The 24068-nt window shown below is 41.3% G+C and overlaps 1 protein-coding gene and 1 pseudogene across 2 annotated transcripts; both read left to right on the top strand.

Annotated features, from left to right (window-relative positions):
• The first annotated feature begins 1433 nt into the window (after positions 1-1433).
• LOC115780379 (cytochrome P450 3A40-like) lies at positions 1434-12363 on the top strand. Of its 2 annotated transcripts, XM_030729547.1 has the most exons (14): positions 1434-1504; positions 2093-2241; positions 2347-2440; positions 2885-2937; positions 3126-3225; positions 3298-3411; positions 4254-4342; positions 4428-4576; positions 4739-4866; positions 4955-5030; positions 5112-5272; positions 11222-11448; positions 11565-11727; positions 12037-12360. In XM_030729547.1, the coding sequence occupies exons 2-14, from the start codon at positions 2171-2173 to the stop codon at positions 12112-12114; spliced, it is 1503 nt and encodes a 500-aa protein (XP_030585407.1). In that variant the 5' UTR covers positions 1434-1504; positions 2093-2170; the 3' UTR covers positions 12115-12360. The 2 variants fall into 2 exon arrangements, with proteins under 2 accessions (XP_030585407.1, XP_030585400.1); XM_030729540.1 differs by having other exon boundaries at positions 4955-5272; positions 12037-12363.
• Positions 12364-16424: 4061 nt separating this feature from the next.
• Positions 16425-22349, top strand: LOC115780400 (cytochrome P450 3A40-like; annotated as a pseudogene).
• The last annotated feature ends 1719 nt before the right edge of the window (positions 22350-24068 follow it).

Genomic DNA, 24068 nt, shown 5'->3' with positions numbered 1-24068 from the left:
TAAAGCAGGTGGGAATCACACACAGTTTCAGTGAGAGGTTGAATATCAGTGTAAACACAGGTGCCAGCTGGTCAGCGCAGGTCTTAAGGACACGTCCACTAATACCGTCTGGTCCAGCCGCTTTCCTGGTGTTTACACGTCTAAACGCCCTCCTCACGTCGCGCTCCGTCACAGTGAGTGTCTCCGCCCCTCCGGCCGGGAGCGCAGCGGGCTGTCGGCTTCCCGACTCAAAGCGCGCAAAGAAGATGTTGAGTTCATCAGCAAGAGAAGCGTCGGCACTCACCGGGTGTGTGTGTGGTGCTTTGTAGTCCGTGATGGTGCGTAGTCCCTGCCACAGTCCCCTGGAGTCAGGTCAATCTGACAACATCTTACGCGGAGGTTCGCTTAGGGCCTAAGCGAACCTCCGCGTGTGAGAGGAGGGAGCGGTAGAGAGCAGCTGGTCAAAATCTGAGTCCCTCAATCGGATCAACCGTGAGCTAGATGCTGCTAACTCCGTGGAGCTTGAATATCCAATTTCCAACTTGAAACTAACTTCACCGCGGTGGAGGAAAGCCAGTATACCCAAAGGAGGTGGAAGGTAGAAGGTCTTCTGCCCGTCTTGACTGAAACGTTCCCAACATACGCATGATTGACGTATATTTAGGAGTGTTTGGCGATCATAAACAAGTAGCGAGTTGACGTTCAGTGTAACAGTCAACCAAAACAGCAGGAAACCAACCACAGTTCGTAGAGACAGAAGGCAGGCCACAAAAACTATCTTGCGAGGTTATTTGAACCTGTAGTCTTTAATGCAAATTTTTAATCAATTTATTTTTAAATCTAATATTTCCTGGGGGTGAAATTCCCCCAGGTGGCGCTGTCGCAGCTACGCATTTAGACAAACCTCGACCACATCGTCATACTCGGAAACGATCAAACCTGACTGGGGATGTTTTGTAAAGAACAATGGTCCAAACTACCTTCAGCCAGAACTCAGACTCTTATTGGAAGCTATAGGAAGTGTTTAGAGGTTGTTATTTCTGCAAAAGGAGGATCTACTAAATATTGATGTAATTTTTCTGTTGGGGTGCCCAAACTTATGCACCTGCCTAATTATGTTTAAATAATTATTGCACACCTTCTGTAAATCCTATAAACTTCATTTCACTTCTCAAATATCACTGTTTGTCTGCTATGATATACTTAACTGAAATTGCTGATCCGAACAACCAATGATTTATAAAGGAAAATCATGAAAATTATCAGGGGTGCCCAAACTTTTGCATACCACTGTAACAAACATGCAAATAAATGTGATCAATGTTTCTAAAGAGAAGAAAGGAATTAAGCCCATTGTTCCTTCTTGTTTGGCTGTACTGGGGCGACCTCTAGCTGATCTCAGTCATTATTACACAGGAGGAGTGGCCTGGCTGTGTTTCATAATCCAGCCTCTTGCCCTTTGTATGTGGAAGAAAAGCAGGAAAAGAACCCACACGTCTGAGGACATGCCTGGCCATGTTTTTCGGTGAGTACTGTATGAGCATGTTTATATGAATGTTGATAATAACTCGATTGTCCTCCTAATTTGCTCAGTTATGCCAGGAAGCAGTGTGAAAAACACAGTATTCGATTTCTCTGTAACAAAAATATCATGAGTTTAAAGGAAAAAATAACAAAACCTGTATACTAATCAAAGCTATGTCATCAAATGTGTACAGTTTTTCCTTTGTTAAACCAAGCAGTACAATAATTAAGGCCAGAAGATTGCTAATAAAAGCTAATATACTGATTACACAATAAATGTGCTCCAGTCTCTTTCTCTATTCTCTTATCGGGCAAGTGACTATTTTTGAAGAAATCTCTAAATTTATGATGTACATGTTGTAATGTAATGTAATAAATCATTTAATGTTCGAAAATATGTGTTTCTTTAGCATATGTTTTATTTTTCTTTGTTTTTTGGAATTTTTATATATCTACATTTCTTGGATTTTTTTTTTTTTTTCACCACTTGTGGGCAAGGAACCAGTTGTGGGCATCGGTTAATTATTCACTCGATGCTTCCTACAGTCATTGGTTCAACTCTCACAGACTGCCGTTACTCATGCAACAGGTGTGTACAGCAGGAGATAAAAGGCTCTGGTCCTGAAAGCTTGTATTACCACTGAGAGAAAAGAGGAACACTGGAGAGATGTCGTACTACCTCTTCTTGTCAGCAGAGACATGGACCCTGCTGGTTGCCCTCATCACACTGTTGTTTGTGTAAGTTGGAACAAATACTGGATACTGTTCTGTTATTTGAACTCTTTGTACTACTCTCTTTTTTTTTTTTTTTTTTTGCTGTCTTCCACTTGTTCCATGTTCCAGGTATTCCTGCTGGACACATGGGACATTTAAGAAATTAGGCATCCCTGGTCCCTCACCTGTCCCTCTTTTTGGCAATATGTTGGCATATAAAAAGGTGGGTAATGATACTTTTACAAGCACTGCACACCAACTACACTGTGGACTGCTCTAAATGTGTGACATTTAGAAACTTTGAATGCTGCTCTTGTGTGTAGTGTTAGAGCAGCAAACTATATGTAATTACTCTCATTTTAGCTACAATTTTAAGAATCGTGCTAATTGTTCATCCTCATTCATTTTTGGATAGTGATTTAAATACTTCAGTTATTTGTATTTGCTATTGTTTTGTACTGTTATTTTTGGGCCTCACAAGCTTTTTCTTTCACTGTGACCTCTGTGATCAGGTCCTGTATTTGTCAAGCAGCCGACACCACACACCTGATCTTTGTGTGGAGTAGAATGTGTAAAAACGCTGGTGTTGCTCAATGCTCACAGCAACAACTACATCTTAAATAATGTGTTTGAATAATGATCTCTTTTATCTCTCTTTTGCGCCCAGGGATTTTTTAACTTTGATGAAGAGTGCTATAAGAAATATGGGAAAATGTGGGGGTAAGTTGTGTTATCTACTGTTTCTGAATGTATATAAAATATGTACATGTACAGATAAATGTCTGTGTAGATTAGGTGAACACCTATGCTTGTGTTCCAGATCAACAACAGTGTCTGTGTGTGAAAGCATGAAAAATTAAACTTATCACTTTTAGTTTTATTAAATTATTTTTCCCCACTGTGTGCAGCATCTTTGATGGTCGTCAGCCCGTGCTGTGCATCACTGATCCTGCCATGATAAAAACTATACTGATAAAGGAGTGTTACTCTTTCTTCACCAACCGCAGGGTAAGGAAACGCAATACACAACTTATTTGAGCTTTTGTCTTCACCAACAGGTCATTTTTAATGTTGTTACAGAATTTCCATCTGAATGGGCCACTGTACGATGCTGTCAACAATGCAGAGGATGATCAGTGGAGGAGGATCCGCAGTGTCCTTTCTCCTTCCTTTACCTCTGGGAGACTGAAAGAGGTACGTCCCTCTCACTCTTTGCCCAGTTTTTGTTGCATGCTGAGAAAAAAAATGTTTTCAACCCAGCTCTGTGCTGAAGCATGTCATGGCTGCTAAACCAATTGCTAAGGTGGACTCAAGAGTAGAACCAGTGAAGGCACAAATAACAGTTTACAGAGTTTATTTAACATGAGGGAATCTGAGAGTTGCAGCAAAACATGAGGAGACCAGGGTTCTGTCCTGGTTAAAAGAGAGGAAGGTCACTGAGGAAGAGGAGTCCGGGTTTATGCAACTACAAGAATGTGGAGGTTTACTTGTATTTTTGGAGGAATCTGGTCCAGATAGAGGGGTGAGTACATTGGTTCAGGCTAAGGGAAAGTTTCTGTGATCAGGCAGGCAGGTGTCACCAGGTTTTTTGTTTTTTTTTTAGCTCTGAGGTCCAGAGAGATTGCTATCTGCTTTTGAGCCCTCATGGTTTCACTGTTTAACTGTCCCCAAAAAGTATTTTCTATATTAATTAATGGAGTGGAGATATTCAGTATACAGTACCAGTCACATTCACCCATTCATATGAATGGGTGAATGTGACCAAACTTCTGGCTGGTACTGTATAGGAGATAAAAAATAAAATTCCCAAAAATATGTAAATGGATAAAAACTTCTTTTTTATTTCTGCATTTTGTGATCTCATGACCCCGAAGCTTGTTTTGCAGATTATTCTTTAGGTATTTCACCCATTGTTACAGACCACCAATCTTGAGAAAGCACAAACAGCTGCAGCAGTACCTCTGTGCTGATGTGATTGCATCCAGCTGAACACTCAGTTACAGTTTAAAGTTTCGTTCTTTCTGTCTGTACCTTAGATGTTTGACATTATGAAGCACCATTCAGCCAACCTGATCAGCAGCATGAAAAAGAAAGCAGATAAAGACGAACCTCTGGAGCTGAAAGAGTAAGAACTCTTCGTACTTCGTACTTCATTTTAATTTTTAGTAGAACAATAAAGAGGATTTTGATGTGTTTGTGTGGTCTTGCAGGTTCTTCGGACCCTACAGTATGGATGTAGTAACCAGCACTGCCTTCAGTGTGGACATTGACTCACTCAGCAACCCCTCAGACCCTTTTGTCACTAACCTCAAAAAGATGCTGAAGTTTAACATTTTAGGCCCCGTCTTCCTCACCATTGGTAAAATGTTCATTGCATATTGACAAATGCAGCTCATATAGAGCTTTATCATTACAGTGTTTTGCGGTGTACATGGCAATAAACTTCTTGAATCTTGAATCTTATCATTAATGCAGCTGCTGTTCTTCCTCTTCCATTAATGTCTTGTTTGTTTAATTTCAGCCTTCTTTCCCTTCATGGGTCCCATAATGGAAAAGCTGGGTTTTTCTTTTTTCCCTACATCTGTGACAGACTTCTTCTACACTGCACTACAGAAAATCAAGTCTGATCGTGAGACCACCAAGCAAAAGGTACGTCTGCTTCTAGGCATGCGTTTGTACAAATAACCCATTCAGATATGAAATCTCAGCTGTTCTCAGACTGTGTGTTGACTTTCAGACTCGAGTGGACTTCCTCCAGCTAATGATTGACTCTCAGCAAAACAATAACTCCAGTGGTGAAGGACAGGATAAAGGTGATACACAGCAATGCATCTTCACACATGGAAACACAGCTTACAGCTGTTCTAAAGGATACATCCCTCCTATCTCCCCAGGTCTGACTGATCATGAGATCCTTTCCCAGGCGATGATTTTCCTCTTTGCTGGCTATGAAACAACCAGCAGCTCTCTCACTTTCTTATCTTACAATTTGGCAACAAACCCTCAGGTGATGAAAAAGCTGCAGGAGGAGGTGGATGCAACCTTCCCTAACAAGGTAAGTGAGAAGTGAGAACGTCTGAGACAGAACAGGAGTCTTAAAGTGAGAGAATCCTTTCTGTGATAAGCCTTAGCCTTAGCATATCTCTCCAGAGTTCACCCTAATTTCATGCATACACACATCTGTCACAGGGAGAAGGAAACAACAAGGAAATGTTGCAAAGTTGTGTTAAAATAATTTCACATAAACATAGCAAACAAACAAGGTCTTCCTGTGCAACAAATATTAAGGTTCATGGAAGAACAAAAGGTAATACTTTATAATATGGCCCATGACTAAGGCGGTAAGTACGCATATTTTACAGGGATGTACACTGTAAGTACATTTAAGTCCTGCGTAACTTCCCGGACCAAGGCCATAAGTTCCAAGACTAAGGGTGTAAGTACACGTACATACGTAAATGTAAATTTTCTTACAGGGAACATTCCTATAAAATACCTCTAGTTAGGTTAAGCCACTACATAATATGACCCACGCCTTGAAAAGAATGGCCTACTTACGATGTAGGATCAGGGAAACTTTGTTAGTTTTTTAACAAAATTACCTGGAAATGACACAGAACTTAAATTTCATCCCTGTATAATATCTGTACTTACATGTAATTAAAGGTTACTTATGGCCTTAGTCCTGGAACTTACGGCCTTAGTACTACAAATTACAGCCTTAGTCTCAGAACTTAGATATTGGATCGGTCAAGGCCGAGGTCAACAAAGGCTGCGATCCCCATTGGAGGTACCCAAGTTGGAAGTGTCAAGTATGCTACTTGAACCAAAACAAGACTCTAAGATTGACTACAGATCAAGTCACTATCAGCACATGAAATGTCCACACTAGGGTTTAATCCCGGGATCCGGGATTCCCGGGAAATGCGATCAGAACCATTTCCCGTTTCCCGGGAAACATTAGACGGGAAACCGGGAAAAAAGTCACGCGCGTCGATTTGACTTTCAGAAAGAAAAGAAAGCTTCAGAATGTTAAATTTAAGGAAATATTGAGAGAAGGGTTTGTTTAATGCGAAAAGCATTATTCTTCATTTCAGGCACGTTCAGCCTCTGTTTAAGGCTTCAGCCTTCATCTCAAGCGTTTTAATAGAGGTATTACACAGTTGTACATTTTTACTCTTTAATTTGTTGAAATCGTAGGCAATGTGTTTACCCTAATGTATTTTGTATTATATAATTTTATATTATTATATATTGTTATATTGCATTATATAGCCTATAAAATATGCCTGCCCTGAACAATAAAGAAATATCTGTTTAACTTCGAGTGTTTCTTTTCCTCATTTGCAGCCGCTTACTAACAATCATGAATTAGGATACGGGCCTAATGTGTGAAGAAGTTATCATGAAATAGATTGCTTTAACATATTTCGCTTTTAAAATGGAGTTGAGTAAAATGTATATTTTTTAGGCTATAAGGATCGGCCAGTTTTTCAAAAGCCGATTCACAGCGAACCTACTTTAACCCTCAGACACGGTGTTATAAATTTGCTGTTGCCAGAATGGCAATGACCAAGTCGTAGTGCATTACTCAAGGCCCTGTGTTATGCCATATTATAGTGTAGTACGGTAGTTAACTTTTCAATGACTATTACAGCGTTCCACTGGTGGAGATATAGTGCAACAGATGTCGCCACGACAGCGTGGCTGAGCCTTTATCAATGCTGTGGAGATGAACCGTATTGTTTTGCACCAGCAGTTGTAAAATAGCTTGGTATAATTCCATGTACAATGGAGGAATATTCGAATTATATTTGTTAAGGGAGTGTTGAGGAACGATACAACACCGCATAGCTCGAGCACTCGAATGTCGAGATGTAGGTTTTATTGCGTTAATCAAGCCGACGTTACCCCCTACTGGGCATAACAGGACATAGCTGGAAAGCTACCTCTACAATATCACAATAGGTTAAGGCCGACACAGGCTACAGAAGGCCTAATTAAAATAAAAAAATAAATAAACTTTTTCCTGGGATTCCCGGGAAATGGCTCGTCATTTCCCGGGATTTGATTCATGTCATTTTCGGGAAAAATATTAAACCCTAGTCCACATCATGTATACCCATGGGAAATTGAAGGGACTGGAGCATGCCCTGTCAACTTACCAATGAGATATCATGGGTTTGTGTGAGGTGCGATGGACAGGCTTTGGGGAAATGACAACAGAAAAAGGTCACAAATTGTGCTACAATGGGGATGAAAAGAACCACCAACAAGGCATTGCATTCATGGTACGCAATGAAGCGGTTGAAGAGTTCTATAAACAACTGGAGGAAGCAATCAAAATATGTCCCAAGATTGACATCTTCATAGTGCAATGCCAAAGTTGGTCCTGACTCCTATGAACACTGGTCTGGAACAGTTGGAAAGATCAGTATAGGAGAAAGAAATGAACAGGGCCTAAGACTGCTAGAATTTGCACACAGTGATCAGCTCACATTGGCCAACACCCTCTTCACCCACAAACTATCCAGGAGAGCCGCTTAGCATGCAACAAAGATCCATGTCCATAACCAAATCGACTTCATTCTGACTCCCTGCTAATACAAATCTAGCAGCAACAAAGAGCACAATCGGACATATCGTGGTGCAGACATAGGCAGCGGCTGTGACCCAGTTCTCCCAGTCATTAAACTGAAGCTCAGAAAGCAACATCTCACTACAACTCCTCTTAGATGCATCAAGTACTGCAAGGACCTGTACAACTAACTAATCACTCCGGACATCACATTGTAGACAAGGACAGAAGCACGAGAGAGCCAGAAGATTCACCAGTTCTGAAAAAAGGTGGAACATGTAGTACAGAGTCTGAAACAGGGGAAGTCACCAGGGTCAGATAATATTCCAGCTGAACCTCTAAAACACAGTGGAGAGAAGACAGATAGGATCCTCACTACAATAAGTTGGAGGATTTGGGAGTCCAAAGAATGGACCCAGTCCCTCATCATTCCACTGGCAAAGAAAGGTAATCTTTGTCAATTCCAGAACTACAGAACAATAAGCTTCATTAGCCATTCAAGCAAGGTCATGCTCAAGATAATCCTACAGAGACTGACAAGCCAAGCCAAGGGCATCTTGTTCGAAGAACAAGCTGGCTTTCAAGCTGGACGCAGTACAGTGGAACAGGTCTTTAACTGCTGACTGCTTATTGAAAAACACCTTGAACATCAAAAGGACCTCTACCACAACTTCATAGATTTCAAGAAAGCATTCGATCGAATCTGGCACAAAGGCCTGTGGAAAGTCCTCCGTTACTTCTCAGTTGAGGAAGGGCTAGTCCATGTGATCCAGATGCTTTACCACAATGTAAACAGTGCTGTTCTACTCAATAGCCAGTAGGAGAATTATTCAAGACCACATTAGGTGTCAGACAAGGTTGCTTGCTGTACAGGCACTCTTCAATCTATACCTCGACAACATCACGAGAGAGGCACTTGAGGGGCACCATATATCTATCTCCATCGGTGGCCGTCCGCTTTGCAGATGACATCGACTTGATGGGAGGCAGCAACCAAGAACTTCGGATGCTAACAGACAAACTGGTAGACAGAGCAGAAGAAGCATATGGCATGGAAGTAAGCTCAGACAAAAGCAAAGTAATGGTGAACAGCAATACCAACAATGCCAATGTTGCAATGAACGGAAAAAGTGGGAAATTGACGTCTGACATAGCTCATCTGCTATTTCTATGAGAATTGAAAAACCTGATGGCTGTGGGTACAAATGATTTTCTGTATCTCTCCATTTTACTATGGAGAGAGAGGAGTCTTCTTGTACTGATGTTTTCTTGTTCCATAAAGATGTTGTAAAGTGGATGATCAAAGTTGTTCAAGGTTGGCTTCAGGAGGCTTTCTGGTAGAGCAGTCAACAAATTGTGTGTATCCAGTCAGGTGGGAGGAGAGGAAAAACATAATTGAAGTCTCCTGACATTGTTAAGTGTGCCTCTGGATGTTTATTCTGTATCCTAGCAACAGTTTCATTGAGAACTTCATGTGGAACTTCAGCTGTTGCCTTGGGTGTAATGTACACAAATATTGTTATATGACTCAATTTTACATAATATGGTTGCATATTAATTCAATATCAGGACAAGTGATAAGTGCAGGATTACACCATCTGTGGTTCATAAATAAAGCCAGACCCCCACCATTTCTCTTGCCAAAAGCTTTAGCATCTCTGTCTGGCTGTATGAGGGTAAAACCAGGTGGATCCACATTAGAGCCTGAGATGGTTTGATCCACCCACGTTTCAGTAAAACACACAAGACTGCACACACAGTATACTTTCTGATTCTTCATCAATATATTCAGCTCATCACATTTGTTAGGCAGAGAGTTGATGTTTCCCATGATGACTGTTGGCACAAATGGCTGATATCTCCACTTCATCATTGCACCAGCATGGCATCCATGAAAACACCTCTTTAGCTCAGCTGGAATAGGGTGGTATCTTCCATATTTGCTCCATTTCAGTGAAAAAAAACCCTTCTCTTGAGTAAACTCTTCTCCCCACAGAATTACCCATCAATACTTGAGGAAAAAAAAATTCAATAGAGATACAAAAAAATTGAAGTTTGTGAGGAAAGATCAGAGCTACCAGACTTTGTTGTTATCAGTGTAATCACAGCAGGGGGCGGGGTGGCCATAGGGAGGTTCGGGAGGTTTCCCGAACAGCCGGTTGTTTCCAGGCCGGATCGGCCGGTGATCAGAATTCTTTTTGTTTTAACCCAATTAAGCACAGCAGCGCTCGCGCAGCCACAGGTGCAGGCAGTGATGGTCGGTTGCGAACGTTTCGGCTCTAAGAGCTGGCTCTTTTTTCATCAGGAGGGGCTACAAACACAATAGCCCAGCAGTGTTAATTTTGTTGATGAAATATTTTCGTCATAGTTTTCGTCAACGGCCCTTTTTTCATGACGAAAACGAGATAACTAAATAAAAACTACCTAAAAGGATAAAAATGATAATGAAATTAACTGACACTAAACAATGTCAGCAGGGAGAAAGAGAAGAGCCGATGTATGGACACATTTGTCCTTTGACGTTGTGACAAACAAAACGATGTGTAAACCATGTGGGGCGACTATCTCGGGTAAAAACATGACAAATCTTAAATGACATCTGCAAACCAGTCACCCAGATCTCCATGTAAAGGTAAGCATCTTTTTCCCCTTTTGCTGCTCCGTTGTACGATCAGATAAAAGGCCTCTCCAAACCAAGCTCCCGGGCTGAATTTCAACCCCAGCCCGCCGCTGAATCACAGTGTTCTAAGTTCTAGCTTCTGTGACTCATAAGGTTCACGGAAGAAGAAAAAATATGCAATAATCATCAATTCCACAATAAACCCACAAATTTTCAATTAACAAATTGTATTTTTTTTCTGCAGTTTTCTTTTCAATGCTGTTTTAATTATATTTCCTTTTATCTTATTTTTTGTCTTTTATTTTCTTGCATTGCTGACTGTTATAGCAGCACATATACTTGGTCTCCCAACCAGAATTTCAAGCTGTGTTTTTAAAAATTATTATTATTGCCAATAGAGGGCAGAGGAGCCTCCTGGTTTTCACTTGGTGCAGTTTTGGGGTTGCATTCATCAGATGTGCCTCAGAGTGACATCACAGTCTAGCTTGGTTTGAAACTACGACCTCTTTACTCATCTCACACAATTTGATATGCAGCAAACATACACAAGCAGTCTGAATTTTAGCAATAAACAAAATTATACTGTAGGTATATAATGTGCTATAATAAGATCATTTGATGGTGGTTATTTGCACTGTTGCCTCACAGCAAGAAGGTCCAGGCTGGATTCCACCATGGCCGAGGACTTTCTGTGTGAAGTTTGCACATTCTCCCCGTGAAACAGGATTCAGCTTCTCTCAGTACCTCTATCATCCACCAGTGTATATTTTCCTGGTCCACACTTATGTTTACCTGTTTGCCTTCAGGCTCCTGTTCAGTACCAGGCACTAATGCAGATGGAGTACCTTGACTCTGTCATCAATGAGTCTCTCCGAGTGTACCCCATTGCTACACGTTTGGAACGTGTGGCCAAGGCAAGTGTGGAGATAAATGGCTTTGTGATTCCCAAAGATATTGTTGTCATGGTACCCATCTGGCCACTGCACCGGGACCCTGAGATTTGGCCTGAACCAGAGAAATTCAAACCTGAGAGGTATGGAAAAGATTCACTTGTTTGATTTGACAAATACAAAATCTGTTGAAAGGAACTCTGTGGGACATAACCCCATTTCTGTTGTTAACTTGCAGTGTGTGTGTCTGTGCTCTCAGGTTCAGCAAGGAAAACAAGGGGACAGTCAATCCATACACATACATGCCTTTTGGAGCAGGTCCAAGGAACTGCATTGGGATGCGATTTGCTCTGATACTGATGAAACTTGCAATAGTGGAGATCCTCCAGAGGTACAGCTTCTCTGTGTGTAAGGAGACCGAGGTGAGTGCCCAGATCATCTTCACTCTGATTGTTATTGCTTTTTTATGATGTATGAAGAGCCCTGTCCAAATATTATTCATGCCTAGTTCATTACTTATATTGAGGGTAACATAACATGTCTTTCAGTCCAACGATCAAAAATCACAAACTGTCACAGCACAATAATATTACATATGGATTTTACACATGCAATGTCCTGATGCTATATATCTACATTTTTCCATGAGCTTTCTACCTTAAGTTGTTTGAAGATCTAAATAAGAAGGCAGAGTTATTATTGACTTTATTCTGTGTGGCACTTCCCTGCAGATCCCCATTGAGCTGGATGTCCAGGGCCTGCTACACCCAAAACGATCACTCAAACTGAAGCTGGTGTCACGCTCTTAACCTTCCTGCTCTAAGATGAAAGTTTGTCATTTTAATTGTGCCAGTTCTTGTACTGATACAAGTGTGTATTTTCCTTTCTGAACTGAGTGACAGATGAACCTTTGTTAAACCTGAAATAACTGTCATGAATGTGTAGACTTTCAGCACTAATCTGTGCTGTCATTTTGATGTACTACAAACAAAAGCATCCATCCATCCATCCATTCGCTTCCGCACATCCTGTTAAGGGTCGCGGGGGGGCTGGAGCCTATCCCAGCTGTCATAGGGCGAGAGGCAGGGTACACCCTGAACAGGTCGCCAGCCTGTTGCAGGGCCAACACAGAGTGACAGACAACCTTTCACACTCACATTCACGCACTCAGTCACACCTATGGGCAATTTAGATTAGCCAATTAACCTAACCCCAGTAAGTGCATGTCTTTGGAATGTGGGAGGAAACCGGAGTACCCGGAGGAAACCCACGCAAGCACGGGGAGAACATGCAAACTCCACACAGAGGCCTGGGCCAAGGTGGAATCGAACCCAGGCCTTCCAGATGGTATTCTAACTGTGAGGCAGCAGTGCTAACCACTGCGCCACCGTGCTGCCAAGGCAGAGTTATTATTGACTTTATTCTGTGTGGCACTTCCCTGCAGATCCCCATTGAGCTGGATGTCCAGGGCCTGCTACACCCAAAACGATCACTCAAACTGAAGCTGGTGTCACGCTCTTAACCTTCCTGCTCTAAGATGAAAGTTTGTCATTTTAATTGTGCCAGTTCTTGTACTGATACAAGTGTGTATTTTCCTTTCTGAACTGAGTGACAGATGAACCTTTGTTAAACCTGAAATAACTGTAATGAATGTGTAGACTTTCAGCACTAATCTGTGCTGTCATTTTGATGTACTACAAACAAAAGCAGTGTGATGGAAATTTTGATGCTCACAGTTGCTCTGTTGAAATAATATACTGTTTATGATTATATATACTCTTTATGATGGAGCATGACCATTCGTGACTTTGCATACTTTGTATGCAAAAATATTTATAAGATGATTTCTGGATGTAAGAAGGATCCAGTAAAAAAAAATAAAAATACGGAGGGCATTTCCTAATCAATCAGGGATTTAGCCCATGTGGATCATCTTTTGTTAGTATGGCCTGAACCTTTGTAACAATATACTGTAAAGGCACAGCAGCATAACATCACTTCTTGATTTATTTTCTTGGTGGGTGTAGGTATATTACTTTTCAGTTCTGTATATAAGATGAGATTTACATAATTCTGCAATAATGAAGTACATTAAATGGTTGAACTGTCCCTCAATTAACTTGGTTTTGATCTAGCATCACCCTCGAGCTGCTGGCTTTCAGTTTTCATTCATTTGTTGCTCATGTGCTCCTTCATCGAGCTATTATCCTGGTTTTCAGCCACTTTATTTATAAGCATAGGTTAGAGATAAAAAATAAATTAATTAATTAATTAAGCATCACTGCAAACACCACATGCTGTTAAGGTTAGGAAAAGTACCATCCTTTACAGGATGCTGGAAATAGCTGAAAGTGGAAATCTGTAAAATCTGTAAAGAATAAGATCTTATTTCTCTATTAATTTGGCTCCCAAAATGTAGAGTAATATACAACATAATGCAACTGAAATATATCATTATTAGAACACAGTTTTAAATTAATGTTGCATTATGCAGTGTAATTCTCCAGAGATCTCACTTATCAGGTGCTTTGTTTTCATATCCTCCCAAAGTTCCACAGCAGTTTGTTGCAGTTCACTGTTTATGTCCACATGTGAATATGTCCATCAAGTCATCTTCTGCTTACCCAGTTCAGGGTTGCAGGGAGAGCCTGGAGTCTATCCCAGCTGCCAGAGTACACCCTGGACAGGTTGCCAGTCTGTTGCAGTGCTTAAACAGAGACAAGCATTTGTACTCACATTCACACCTACAGATAATTTAGAATCACCAAATAACCTAATCCCACTAACTGCATGTATTCAGACTCTGGAAGGAAACCAAAGAAACGCAGACAAGGGGAGAATAAACTGCACACAGAAAGGTCAGTGTGGAAATACCTGGACCCCAGAGGTTGCACAGGTAGTCCAGCTCCTCCAGGATGACACATCAATATGTGCCATTGCCAGAAGGTTTGGTGTGTCTCCCAACAAAGTCTCAAGACCATGGAGAAGAGAGACAAGCAGTTAGTCAGAGAGCTGGACAGGACCCTGGGTGGTTCTTAACCCATCAGCATGATCAGTATCTGCTCCTTTGTGCAAGGAAGAACAGGACGAACACTGCCAGAGCCCTGCAAAATGACTTCCAGCATCCACTGCTGGGCCCTGTGGAGCCCAACTGGCAACTGTGGAGCCCAACTGGCATTTGCCAGTGTATGACTGAATGACCAAACTCTCCAAGAATTCCCCAGAAATAATTTTGTGAAAACACTTCTTGGAAATTCTGTGTTGGCATGTCTTAAATGATAACTAGCTTTGCAAAATTGTTACAAGTAATCTTCAGGAAAAGATAAACACAATTTGCTTACTACGTGTCAGGTTTGAACTCCTCTGGCTCTGCCTACAGCTCAGGGTTACCTTGCAGAGTGTAGACTGGAACCATAATCATGTCCTTTGGGATTATGATGTCACTGATGTTTATGGTTTCCTTAGCCATTCATTCCAGATACAGCCTATTGACAAAACACTACTTTTTAAGCAAACAAACATTGTCACTTGGGAAATTATATCATACTTAGTAAGATTTGTTAGGACAGACAGTAGAGGTCATGACATGTCCAGTGTGCTCACAAGTGAACATAGCTACTGTATGTGCAGTGATGCATTTACCCGTATGCTGCTTTTGTCATTTTCATTGAATGACACTTGATCAAATGTGAAGCATCTGAATTTTAAAAACAGGTCAGATACAGACACAGGAAAGCACTTGAAACAATGCTTACAGTAAATATAAAACTCAGACAAGTGACAAAAATGACCAACCATACATAAAGCTAGAATCAGGAAATGGAACCAATTTTTAAATTGTTCTAATGATTATAATCTCCTTAGGAATTGGCATGGGAGGGTTGGCATTTCTGAACTTGAGATCTTCTGTTCTTTTTGCCTTTGAAGTGTGTGTTGTCACCATGTCAAGATCACAGGACATTGGTGGTTTGTTTCATAGTAATGTGATCCAACTCTGCCAAGAAGACCATTTACCACTGAAGTTCAATTGATATGACCAATTTCTGTAGAACACGTCATGAGATGACATTGTTTACATCTGTTAACGAGTTTGCAACTGAATTTCTGGGAATGTTCCTTTATTATGATGTACAACATGCCATCGTGGATTGAGATTTGATAAGTTTCAAGAGAAGATTTCATTCATTAGACTGAGTGTGTGTTCGTCCAAAACTGGCATGAGGGACTGCATTCTGCTTTGAGCTTCTCCACAACTCATTTTAAGAAAGTGGTAGAAGACTTGGGGAATAAGACATCCAGACGCTCCAGGAGAGGAGGAAAAAAAAATGGGATTGCATGCTAAGAAAAATAGATGAAAACTTTCAGTTACCAAATAAAGCTGTTAATAAAATGATAAATGTTTTGTAAATGTTAAAGTGGACCAAATGTGCCTTAATATATATAGCTAACAGATTACTTCTAATGGTGACCAGCAGAAAACCACCACACTCAAAGTGTACTACTGAGCAGGGAGTACAATTCTGGCCAGCAGTCCATGACCCATGGACACCACAGTCAGGGTTATCTGCCTGGTTATAGAGATGAAAAAGTGGTCATGCAAAGGAATAATCTGTCAGTCAATTACTGGGCTAAGAGTTTCTACCCACCTTAATAAACCTTGTGCTCATGGGGTGGTGAGGTCCCGCATGAGATCCTGGGACTGCAACTCTGGAGTTTTCCCTCTCCAGGTCCCAGGTGCATTCATCAGGCTGGCAACCTCCTAATTGCACAGTGGACTTTTCCTCCTGAGACACCCTTGGCGCACAGGTTCCTGCCAGCAATTCCCAGTCCAGTCCTTTGTTAAATATCCACATATAGCTCAATTAAAAATGGATTCTCTTGGGCGCCCGGGTGGCACGTTCAGTATATATAACTTCTTCTTTATTTATACATTTTGTGATCTTGTGACCCCGAGGTTTGTTTTACAGATTATTCTTCAGGTCCTTCAACCATTGTTATGGACCACTGATTTTGAGAAAGCACAAACAGCTGCAGTGGTACCTCTATGCTGATGTGATTGCAACCAGCTGAACACTCGGGTACAGTTTGAAGTTTTGTTCTTTCTGTCTGTCTGTGTTTCAGATGTTTGACATTATGAAGCAGCATTCAGCCATCCTCATCAGCAGATAAGCAGAATGCAGATAAAGACAAACCTCTGGAACTGAAGGAGTAAGAACTCATCTTCGAAAAGTGTACAAAGAAAATGTTGATCTTTTTTCCATGACATTTAATTTCTCCTGGTTCTTTGGTATTTTAATGTAATAGGAAGTGTTAAAAACACATCCCGGTGTTGAAAAATGCTGGAAATCTTGGTCTCAAATATATTATTTCCTATCTATTAAAACATTGTATTATTGCACTAATAAACAGATACACCTATATGTTAGAATTTATCCATCCATCCACTTCTGCCGCCTTGTTTATTGGGTGCACTAATCTGATTTACATTTTAATTTGAATGTGTACTTCAATGCACGTACGCAAAATGTACATGGCGCCAGACTGTACACAGTGGCAGTGGAGCAATTTGTCATCTGAATAGCCTGTCAAAAAGTGACCGTCTGCCAAAAAGTGATTTCCGGTATTTGCAAAACAAATTATTGCTGGTATTTATATTGTATATGTACAATATATGGGTGTCATGATCCTGAGTCTGTTGACCCAGCATTTTTGGTTGTACTTTGATTTGAGGGTTGTTTTCCTATTAAGTGCTTAATTCGTTTAATTTTCTGTTTTTTATGTGTTATGGATTATGGGTTATGTTCTTAGTTTTGCTCATTTGCAGCCTAAGCCTTTCTTTAAGTTATGTATGGTTTTATGTTTTGATTCACACGTCCTCCTGTTCTGTTGGTGTTCCTCTGTCTGTTTTGTTTCCTATGTCTTAGTCCCTTGTGCCGTGTCTTGTATTTAGTTTCACTTCCCGCTGTTTCCCTATGTGTCCAATCTGCATTTGTATCATGTTTACTTTCTGTTTCATTTTGACAGTCCTTTGTCCTGCACGTTTTGCGTTTACTTTTGCTTCCCCTGGTCTCATCTCTGTAATCATGTTCAGCTGCAATCCCCACCTGTTGTCACTTTCCTCATTCGCCCTTGTGTATTTATTGCTTGCTTTTTGTCTTTGTCCCTTGTCACGTTCTCGTCATGGGCGTCATTAGCTCCCAGCTGTGCGTCCTTATGTTCAAGTTTATTTTCACATTCACATTCGCGTTCTAGTTCACATTCTAGTTCATGCTCAGGTCTAAGTTAAGTTCAAGTTTCAAGTGAGTTTAGTTTTTGTGCTGCTAGCACCTGACCAGCACTGTTAATGTCCTTTGTGCTAATAAAACTGGAGGCTGAGTTTAGTTCTTGCCTCTTGAGTCCTGCATTTGGGGTCCTCTGCCTGCCTGCCACAGGCAATGGGAGTGGTGGGTGGGAGGTGCTGCGGGAGTATGGGATGTCTGGCTTGTTGTTTTGGGCCATTCAGTCCCTGTACAATGGCAGCGAGAGCTTGGTCTGTATTGCCGGTAATAAGTCAGACTCATTTCCTGTGGGTGTTGGATTTCCCCAGGGTTGCCCTTTGTCACCAATTCTGTTCATTATTTTTATGGACAGAATTTAGCCAAGTGGCAGAGGGCTTCTGCCTAGGAGGCCCCAGAGTCTCATCTCTGCTTTTTGTGGATGATGCGGTCCTGTTGGCTTCATCAGGTGGAGGCCTCCAGCTCACAGTGGAACGGTTTGCAGTCGAGTGTGAAGCAGCTGGCATGAGAATAGCACCTCTAAGTTTGAGGCCATGGTCTTCAGCCAGAAAAGGGTAGAGTGCCCACTCTGGCTCAGGGATGAGCTGTTGCCCCAGGTGGAGGAGTTTAGTAAGTAAGTAAAATTTTATTTATATAGCACCTCTCAAGACATAAATCACAAATTGCTTCACAGCAGTAAAACAAAGTACAATTGGAGTAAGGAGAAAAAAAACTCTAACCAAATGCAAACCTAAAAAGATGAGTTTTAGCTGTTTTTTAAAAAGACACTATCAAATCTGAAGTTCTTATACACAAAGGGAGAGATTTCCAGAGTTGGGGAGCTACTGTAGCAAAAGCTCTGTCTCCTTTAGTTTTCAGCCTTGTGTGATGTAAGGCCAGTTGGCCTTTATCACATGATCTCAGAGACCTGGGGGGAATGTACGAATGCTGATATAAGTTCACTGATATAAGTTGGTGCTTGATCATGAAGACTTCTATAAGTCAGGACCAGAATCTTAAACTGGACTCTGAAATTAATGGGGAGCCAGTGTAGCTGGATCAGTAACAGTGTAACCGTCAGTAACCCCGAGATAGTTTAAGTATCTCGGGGTCTTGTTCGCGAGTGACGGGAGAAGGGAGAGTGACAGAGATTGACAGAGGGATTGGGGCTGCATCTGCAGTGATGTGGATGCTGCACCAGTCTGTCGTGGTGAAGAGGGAGCTGAGTGGGAAATTGAAGCTGTCTGCGAATACAAGCGGCAGAAATGAGCTTCCTCCGAAGGGTGGCTGGCCTCTCCCTTAGAGATAGGGTGAGGAGTGTAGCCATTTGGGAGGGGCTCGAAGTAGAGTCGCTGCTCCTCCACATCGAAAGGAGCCAGTTGAGGTGGTTCAGACATCTGAGGAGGATGCCTCCTGGGCACCTCTTGGGTGAGGTTCTAGGGATGTCCTACCAGTAGGAGGCCCTGGGGCAGACCCAGGATACGCTGGAGAGATTATATCTCTTGACTGGCCTGGGAATGCCTTGGGGTTGCACTGGATGAGCTGGTGGAGGTAGCTGGGGAGAGGGAGGCCTGGACTATTTAGGCTGCTGCCCCTGCAACCCAGCCCCGGATAAGCGGAAGAAGATGGATGGATGGTATTTATATTGTTGTAAATGACTTGTTGACCTATAATCTGTTAAGCATGTCTTAAACGTTATCTTTCATGAATGATGTCAATTCATTTTGAGTCATTAAGCACATTCCCCTCACATGATAGAAGCTGCAATCAGTTTTTGGCAACAGCAGCTGCCAGTGTTGCCAATTAGTGACTTTGTCACTAGATTTAGCAACTTTTCAGACCCCCCCCTAGCAACTTATTTTCCAAAAAGCGACTAGCGACAAATTTAGCGACTTTTTCCGGTGATGTCGGCGACCTTTTGAGAGTTTGGAGATGCCGTGTTTTGTGTACATACAGCACTCGTACTGTGTCCCTTCGTACGCTGAATTCACAGCTTGTTCCTGCCTAATATCATCAGTAGAGTCTTTTGTGAATCTATGATTTTGTGAGAATTCAATGAGGCCTTTGAGTTGGTCTGCCAGACTAGAGGCCATATCGTTGCAGACCACGCAATAGTGCAGTGGTGTACAAGTGAATAAGAGTGGATGCCTCGGGCACTGGCAGTCAGGCGGCAGTGCTCAAATTATATAGTTCTGACGGACATTTTCTAGCTATTTGAAAAGTGAACTTTGGGTGTTAACTGCCTCCCCCCTGACGTACAGTTTGTACGCTTTGGAAAGTGTTGATAATTGTGAATAATCCCTAAGTCTGTAATACTAAAGAGGATTTTGATGTGTTTGTGTGGTCTTGCAGGTTCTTCGGACCCTACAGTATGGATGTAGTAACCAGCACTGTGGACATCGACTCAATCAGCAACCCCTCAGACCCTTTTGTCACTAACATCAAAAAGATCCTGAATTTTGAACCTTTCAACCCAGTCTTCCTCACCACTGGTAAAGTGTTCATTGCATGTTGATAAATGCAGCTCATATAGAGCTTTATCATCGACGCAGCTGCTGTTCTTCCTCTTCCATTAATGACTTGTTTGATTAATTTCAGCCTTCTTTCCCTTCATGGGTCCCATAATGGAAAAACTGGATTTTTCCTTTTTTCCCTACATCTGTGACAGACTTCTTCTACACTGCACTGCAGAAAATCAAGGCTGAGCATGAGACCACCAAACAAAAGGTACGTCTGCCTTTAGGTGTGCATTTGTACAAATAACCCATTCAGATATGAAATCACAGCTGCTCTCAGACTGTGTGTCGACTTTCAGACTCGAGTGGACTTCCTCCAGCTAATGATCGACTCTCAGCAAAAAAATAACTCCAGTGGTGAAGGACAGGATAAAGGTGATACACAGCAATGCATCTCCACACATGAAAATACAGCTTACAGCTGTTCTAAAGGGTACATCCTTCTCATCTCCCCAGGTCTGACTGATCATGAGATCCTTTCCCAAGCAACAATTTTCCTCTTTGCTGGCTATGAAACAACCAGCAGCTCTCTCACTTTCTTGTCTTACAATTTGGCAACAAACCTTCAGGTGATGAAAAAGCTGCAGGAGGAGGTGGATGCAACCTTCCCAAACAATGTAAGTGAGAAATGAGAACATCTAAAACAAAAGAGGAGTCTTATTTCAAAATGTTTTTATTGTTTTAATTGTAGAGAACAACAAAACAGCAATACAGCATATACAGGGGCTTCATTATCTTCTAACTGAACCTCTTCTAACCAAGTCTTACCTTCCCCATTTCCACCACAAGGTGGTACAAAACAGGAGTCTTAAAGTGAGAGAATCCTTTCTGTGATAAGATCCCAGTTTACACCAGCCTTAGCCTTAGCATATCTCCCCAGGATCCACACTAATTTCATGCATACACACATCTGTCACTGGGAGAGTGATACAACAAGGACAGGTTACAAAGTTGCGTTAAAGTCATTTCACATAAAAATAACAAACAAACAAGGTTCCCGTGCAACCAACATTAGGGTTCACAGAAGAAGAAAAAAAATGCAATAATGATCAAGTTCATAATAAACCCACAAATGTTCATTTAATAAATTGTATTTTTTTTGTAATTTCTTTATCAGGGCTGTTTTAATTATATTTCCTCATATCTTTTCTTTGTTTTTATTTTCTTGGATCGCTGACTACGTTCCAGCAGCACATACACTTTTTCTCTCAACCACAATTTCAAACTGCTTTTATTATTTATTTATTTTGCCAGTAGAGGGCAGAGGAGCTCCACAACAAACTTTTCTCCTTATGGCCACATCAGGCAATCTAGGGTTGTATTAATTGGAAGTGCCTCAGATTGACATAATAGTCTGAGTTTGAAACTAAGACTTCATTACTCATCTCACACATTCTGATATGCAGCAAACATACACAACCAGTCTGGCTTTTAGTGACATAGTAAACATATATAATGTGTTATAATAAGATTATTTTATGGTGGTTATTTAACTTAGTGATATGTAGTCATACAAAAGTGGCTGCTGGGTTTTTATGATGTACATAAGAAACAGGATTCAGCTTCTCTCAGTACTTCTATCATCCACCAGTGTATATTTTCTGGTGCACACTCATGTTTATGTGTTTGTGTTCAGGCTCCTGTTCAGTACCAGGCACTAATGCACATGGAGTATCTCGACTGCGTCGTCAATGAGTCTCTCAGAGTGTACCCCATTGCTTCATGTTTGGAACGTGTGGCCAAGGCGAGTGTGGAGATAAATGGCTTTGTGATTCCCAAAGATATTGTTGTCATGGTACCCATCTGGCCACTGCACCGAGATCCCGAGATTTGGCCTGAACCAGAGAAATTCAAACCTGAGAGGTACGGGAAGGAGCCACCCCATTTCTGTTGTTAATTTGCTGTGTGTGTGTGTGTGTGTGTGTGTGTGTGTGTGTGTGTGTGTGTGTGTGTGTGTGTGTGTGTGTGTGTGTGTGTGTGTGTGTGTGTGTCTGTGCTCTCAGGTTCAGCAAGGAAAACAAGGAGACAATCAATCCATACACATACATGCCTTTTGGAGCAGGTCCAAGGAACTGCATTGGGATGCGATTTGTGCTGGTGGTAATGAAACTTGCAATAGTGGAGATTCTCCAGAGGTACAGCTTCTCTGTGTGTAAGGAGACTGCGGTGAGAGCCCAGATCATCTTCACTCTGATTGTTGTTGCTTTTTTATGATGTATGAAGAGCCCTGTCTAAATATTACTCACGGCTAGTTCAATAGTGATATGGAGAGTTACATAACAACATGTCTCTCGGTCCAAAGATCAAAAGCCACGAACTGACACAGCACTTTAATATTACAGTTGGATTTTACACGTGCAATATACTAATGCTTGATATTCACATTTCCCACATTTCCATGAGCTTTAAGTTGTTCCTTAAGTTGTTTGGAGATCTGAAATAAGAAGGCAGAGTTTTGTACATTGTTGACTTTGTTATTTATTCTGTGTGGCACTTCCCTGCATATCCCCTTAGAGCTGGACATCCAGGGCTTTCTACAGCCAAAACGACCAATTAAACTGAAACTGGTGCCACACTCTTAATTTTCCTTGTAAAAAAAGAAAAGCAAGATTTTCTTTCTAATTATGCTGTTTACAAACCTTTTGTGCAGATAAACATGTGCCAGTTTTTACCAAAACAGTAAAAGTGTGTACCTCTGCATCTTTTTTCTTCAACTGTGTAATAGATGAACCATTTTATTGAATCTGAAAAACAATAAAGAATGTGTAGACTCTTCTACTCTGCGCTGTCATACTTATGTGCTACAAATAACAAATAATTTAAGCAGTTTGATGCTTGCAGTAGTTAAAGAAATGCTAAAGGTGTTCAATTAAATCTTATTTCATTTATAACATCTCAAGGCATTTTATAGCCTAAAGAAAAGACTCTATAATATTAGATTTAGAATGCCACAAATGTTTAGTGAAAGGCTTGGTGATGATGGGGAGGAAAGATTTCTTTTTAACAGGAAGAGACATCCAGCAGAACCAGGATTTGGGTGGGGCAGTTATCTGCTGCACCTGGATGGGGGTTCAGGGGAATGAGAAGAGAGAACTGGAGGATAGAGAAACTGTACCTAATATGCTTAATCTTAAAGGTAGAGAGGGTGTCTATCTCCTGAACCCATTCTTCCACAGAAGAGGGGCCTGAAAACTGAAGGCTGTGCCTCCCATTCGACTTTTAAATACCCTGTGAACCACAAGGAAGCCTGCAGTCTGAGAGCGAAGTGCTCTATTTGGACAATTTGCAGTGAGGTCTTCAAGATGTGATGGGGCCTGATTATACAGGACTTTGTACATGTGGAGGATTTCAAACTGATTTCTGGCTTTAGCAGGGAGCCAGTGAAGAGAAGCTTAATATGTCAGCGATACTTCTTAACCAGTCAGACATATAGATCATAGGTGTGATCTGATCATGATAATGAGCACTGTCTGCTATTGTGCAAAGCATTAATTACCACATGTAAAAAGCTTCAACTCAAAAAAAAAAAAATTATGAATGGTTGATTTATGTATTAATGTGTTCCCGTATTTGTACATTTGGTGGGATTTAAAAACATTTTATAAGGACACAGCACACTGAATTGTTACCTGTGTGACGCCTGCCCGTCAAATCAGTTTCTCTAACAGCGCCCTCGTATGGATGGTTTTCAGTGTTTCGTCATGCGCTCCTGCTCCTCCTTCACTGATCCATTCTCCGGGTTTTTAACCATCTTGTTCTTTCCATGTTTATAAACAGAGGGTAGAGATTAAAAAAAAAAAAAAAAATCTGAGGTGGGCAAACCAGCTACAGTGAGTGCAAACACTACATGTTCTTAAGGTGCAGATTCGGGAAAAAAAAAAAACTCTTTTTACACGATGCTGGAAGCAGCTGAAATCTGTGCCATTACACCAAAAGTGTAAAATCATATCTCTTTGTCTTGATTAGGAGCCCAAATTGTACGTTAATGCACAT

The sequence above is a fragment of the Archocentrus centrarchus genome, chromosome 1 (genome assembly GCF_007364275.1).
Source record: "Archocentrus centrarchus isolate MPI-CPG fArcCen1 chromosome 1, fArcCen1, whole genome shotgun sequence".
Classification (NCBI taxonomy): Eukaryota; Metazoa; Chordata; class Actinopteri; order Cichliformes; family Cichlidae; genus Archocentrus; species Archocentrus centrarchus.
The sequence above is the reverse complement of the archived record's forward strand: the minus strand, read 5'-3'. Positions and strand labels throughout refer to the sequence as shown.